The 5,000-nt window shown below is 41.3% G+C and overlaps 1 protein-coding gene across 3 annotated transcripts in view; it reads right to left on the bottom strand.

Moving 5' to 3' along the window:
* Positions 1-5,000, bottom strand: part of cpt1a2b (carnitine palmitoyltransferase 1A2b) — a 51,684-nt gene that overhangs the window by 12,542 nt on the left and 34,142 nt on the right. For all 3 annotated transcript variants that reach the window (XM_053619504.1, XM_053619496.1, XM_053619513.1), the window contains exon 13: positions 2,978-3,094. In XM_053619504.1, coding sequence (XP_053475479.1) covers positions 2,978-3,094 — 117 coding nt within the window. The remainder of the gene's footprint in view (positions 1-2,977; positions 3,095-5,000) is intronic.

The following is a 5,000-nucleotide window of genomic DNA, read 5'->3' as shown; positions in this document are numbered from 1 at the left end:
ACGGGGACGGAAGGAGACAGGAGAGATGTGGTGTCTCGGGATTATAACATTTTGCAAGACGAGTGTGACACCTTGGCTAAACATTTTGCATCCGTGTGGGATCAAGTGATCCACACTTCTCCCTCTGAGGAAGATGTTATGCATAAGCTGTCAAATGGAAGAATACCTCCCCTGAGTATTGGGCAAGTTAAGGCTAGACTCTGCAAAATGAATGCAGCGAAGGCTGCAGGTCCTGACCTTAAAGAAAGTTTCTGTTTCTAATAATGACAAGCCTTGGATGACCTGCACACATAAAACCAGACTGAAAACACATCCATTTAGCCTCGCATTTACTGACTGAACACTGTGCTGCACTCTATTGATCTATATCATCTACTGATCTACATCATCTACTGATCTACATCATCTACATCATCTATTGATCTACATCATCTACATCATCTACTGATCTCAGCTCTATAACTTTCCTCCTCAGCTCTATAACTTATCTCCTGCTCATTTTAATGCATTTTTCTCATTTTTATTTCTTGTTCTCATATGTTTTAATACCTTGTATTTTCTTTATCATTTTTATGTAAAGCACTGTGAATTACCTTTGTGTATGAAATGTGCTATATAAATAAACTTGCCTTGCCTGACTGCATTCATCCTTGGGTCTTAAAGCCCTGTCATGAAGAACTGGCACCTGTGTTATGTGATATCTTTAACACATGCATTCACCATAACATTTTTCCAAAACGATGGAAGGAGACTATGGTCAAAGATGTACCTAAAAAAGCAAAGCCCAGTTTTCCAGCAGATTACCACCAGATCTCATTAATCAGCTGTGTTGGGAAGGTGTGTGAAGGAATCCTCAGAAATGCCGTTCTGGAGGACACAGTTACAAAGATTGCACCATCACAACATGGCTTTATGGGAAAAGATCAAATGATTCAGATTCTACAATACTGGCATGAAGCACTTAATAGCAACCCTAAAATGGACATACTTAATGGACATACAATGGACAAATTCAAGGCCTTGATGCTCACCTACAAGACCTTGTCAGGAACAGCACCCTCCTACCTCAACTCTCTCCTGAAGGCCTACGTTCCCTCTCGCAATCTGCGATCGATTAGCGACTGACGTTTAGTAGTACCTACTCAGCGTGGCTCGAGGTCCCTCTCAAGAACATTCACACTAACTGTTCCTCAGTGGTGGAATGAACTTCCAACCTCAGTCCGGACCGCAGAATCTCTCACCATCCTGTGTGTTTATTGTCCTGTGTGTTTACTGTCCTCTGTGTTTACTGTCCTGTGTGTTTATTGTCCTGTGTGTTTACTGTCCTGTGTGTTTATTGTCCTGTGTGTTTACTGTCCTGTGTGTTTATTGTCCTCTGTGTTTACTGTCCTGTGTGTTTATTGTCCTCTGTGTTTACTGTCCTGTGTGTTTATTGTCCTCTGTGTTTACTGTCCTGTGTGTTTACTGTCCTGTGTGTTTATTGTCCTGTGTGTTTACTGTCCTGTGTGTTTATTGTCCTGTGTGTTTACTGTCCTGTGTGTTTATTGTCCTGTGTGTTTACTGTCCTGTGTGTTTACTGTCCTGTGTGTTTATTGTCCTGTGTGTTTACTGTCCTGTGTGTTTACTGTCCTGTGTGTTTATTGTCCTGTGTGTTTATTGTCCTGTGTGTTTACTGTCCTGTGTGTTTATTGTCCTGTGTGTTTATTGTCCTGTGTGTTTACTGTCCTGTGTGTTTACTGTCCTGTGTGTTTATTGTCCTGTGTGTTTACTGTCCTGTGTGTTTACTGTCCTGTGTGTTTACTGTCCTGTGTGTTTATTGTCCTGTGTGTTTACTGTCCTGTGTGTTTATTGTCCTGTGTGTTTATTGTCCTGTGTGTTTACTGTCGTGTGTTTATTGTTTTGCACTCGTCTCACATGAGTATCTGCACTGTATGTAGTCTTGTGTACTGTTACGTGTTGCACCATGGTCCTGAAGAAACCTCATTTCGTTCCAATGTAAACAAGTTATACAGAGGAATGACAATAAATCCCACTCGACTTGACACGACTTGAGAGAACACAACCACAAACACACTCTCTGAACTGAAATTCAGTCAGGACTGAAGCAGAAAAAGAACATCACAGATGTTAAATGGCTGATAACTGGCTAGACTGCGAAAAAAAATCATTCCATTATGACGTCCTGTTCTCCGACAGAGGAACAAAAACAGAGAGAGAAACTCATGAGTGGGAACACTTCATTCAGATGAACTACGGAACCCTAAAGACACGCGTTAGTGTTTCACACACAAATTATACACAGCTACCGGAGGCTCGAGTAAACGTGTACTGTGACTTATTTTAAAACTCTGGGGTCATTTTATATCAGTATTGTTTATATTGATATTTAACTGCAAAGATGAAAACCTGCCATTTATTCTCCCTTCTTTATTCTTGTAAAATAAAGAAAACCTAAAAGAACAAAAGCAAATGAACATCAATTTAAAAAAAAAAAAAAAAAAAAAGGCCAAACAAAGAAATAGTCTGGATTTTAAAAAAAAGAGGAGAAACAGATTCTGGTAAAGCATAGAAAAATAATAAATAAATAAATAAATAATATTAAGCTCTAAAAATGGAAATATTTACTTGTTTTGAAATCTAAATTGCAAGTGACATAAAATAGATTATTATTATTATTATTATTTTATTTTATTTTTTATTAAATACAGTGGTGTATGAGTTTTGAAGTGGTGTTGCATAAAAGGCTGAGTACATTACCCTATTGTGTGTCTGTGTGTGTGTGTGTGTGTGTGCGTGTGTGTGTGTGTGCGTGTCTGTGCGTGTGTGTTTGCACTTTAGCACTTTATCTTTGGTTCTTTCCGGTGTAAAACCCCAGAGCTCACAGAAATGTGAGACCATGACAATAGAAAGTTGTGGTTGGCTGCACAAACACATGTGTGTGTACGTGTGTGTGTGTGTGTGTGTGTGTGTGTCTAACCTCTGGTGGTATGTCCCAGCTGAGGCGTTGAGGAGGAGGTAGAGAGCGCTGCACTTCACCTCGACAGTTTCCATCTGTGTCATAACCTAACTGAAAAGTATCTGTGGCCAGAGTGAACTGAGAGAGAGACAGAGAGAGAGACAGACAGATCAACACTCTTATTACACACACACACACACACACACACACACACACACTCAAAATAGTTCACTGCTGGCTCAAACAGACTTTTAAAGACCTCTCCACCTGTCCAACACCTTTCCAGTCTTGGTTTCTGGAGGAAGTCATCACCCACTTCACCCCTGATTTTAATTAATAATACATTTTTGGCGAGTTCCCGCCCACCAGCCGGAGAGCACGGGCTATTTATCTGTTTAGGCTCCCAGCCACTGACTCCAGTGCCATCAATCTCCAGGAGATAGAGCAAACACTTCTGTTGTGCCACTCAGACGGACTTCAGAGGGCTTTCAGGAAATACCGTATCACAGAATCAGAGTGCAGTGTTCCACAGAACAGAGACTAGACACTAACCAGTGGGAGATTTATGAACAGGCTCGAAAATGTTGTTTGGTTTCAAAAATCCCAGACAGCACTCGCTCACACAAACAAACAAACTGTTCTTTTTGGAGAGCAGTGGTTTTCTCCTTGCAGCCCTGCCACGCACACCGTTGTTGTTCAGTGTTCTCCTGATGGTGGGCTCATGAACATTAACATTATCCAATGTGAGAGAGGACTTTAGTTGGTTGAAGTTCCCCTGGGTTCTTCTGTGACCTCGTGGACTATTACACATCTTGCTCTTGATCTTGTTCTTTGTTGGTCTCCACTCGGGGGAGGGGAACAATGGTGTTGAATTTCCTCCATTTGTACACGATCTGTCTGACTGTGGATTGGTGGAGTCCAAACTCTTTACAGATGGTTTTGTGATCTTTTCCACCATGATGAGCTTCAACAACTCCTGATCATCATCCCACTGACTGAAAACTCCTGACTCTAATCTCACCTTCAGATTAACTGATAATCCTAGAGGTGCACATACTTTTACCCTCACAGATATGTAATATTGGATCATTTTCCTCAATAAATAAATAACCAAGTATAATATTTTTGTCTCATGAGTTTAATTGGGTTCTCTTTAACTACTTTTAGGACTCTGATGATAAAATGATGAAAAAATCTGATGATGTTTTAGATCATATTTATACAGAAATGTAGAACATTATAAAGGTTTCACAAACTTTCAAGAGGGTTCCTACAGATTCTTCATAATGAAACTCCAGGACTTTCAAGCACTATTTTTTTTGTTTTCAAGGACTATACAAGAGGTCTCCATGCATCCATTTTCTGTACCACATATCCTACACAGGGTCGTGGGGATCCTGGAGCCTAACCCTGGGGACTCAGGGTACGAGGGGGGGAGATGCCCTGGACGGGGTGCCAGTACATCACAGGGCAGAATCACACACACCTTCACACACCCATTCATACAATACAGACAATTTAGAGATGCCAATCAGCCTACAACACATGTGGGGAGGAAACCAGAGTACCCGGAGGAAACCCCGAAGCACAGGGAGAACAGACAAGCTCCACCCACACACGGCGGCAGCAGGAATCGAACCGCCAACCCTGGAGGTGTGAGGTGTTAACCACTAAGCCACCGTGCCCCACACAAGAGAAAATAAACAAATGATTATAATAATAAAAACACAACCAATTTTTACATGCTGCTTTCTCTCTGAAGTTATATTTGTGCCACAAGATCAGATTTTGAGCGTGTAAAAGGGCATGTTTCATGCACGTGTACTGAGTTCTGTGAAGAAAGTATTTAGAGCGAAAGAAAGTAAATTTTGCAATAAAAAGGTTGATCTGAATGTGTGCAGAGTTTTGCTTATGCAAAGTTTCACTCGCTTGCTCCTGCGCATCTGTGCTTCAAATCCCATTACTTACACTACTGTGCAGTTCAGTAAGAACCGCGACTGCGGTGGAGGAAACGCTGGAGCGGGATGTAACAGCGCGATTAGGG

The sequence above is a fragment of the Ictalurus furcatus genome, chromosome 2 (genome assembly GCF_023375685.1).
Source record: "Ictalurus furcatus strain D&B chromosome 2, Billie_1.0, whole genome shotgun sequence".
Taxonomy (NCBI): Eukaryota; Metazoa; Chordata; class Actinopteri; order Siluriformes; family Ictaluridae; genus Ictalurus; species Ictalurus furcatus.
Note: the sequence above shows the minus strand (reverse complement) of the source record. Positions and strands in the feature narration are given on the sequence as shown.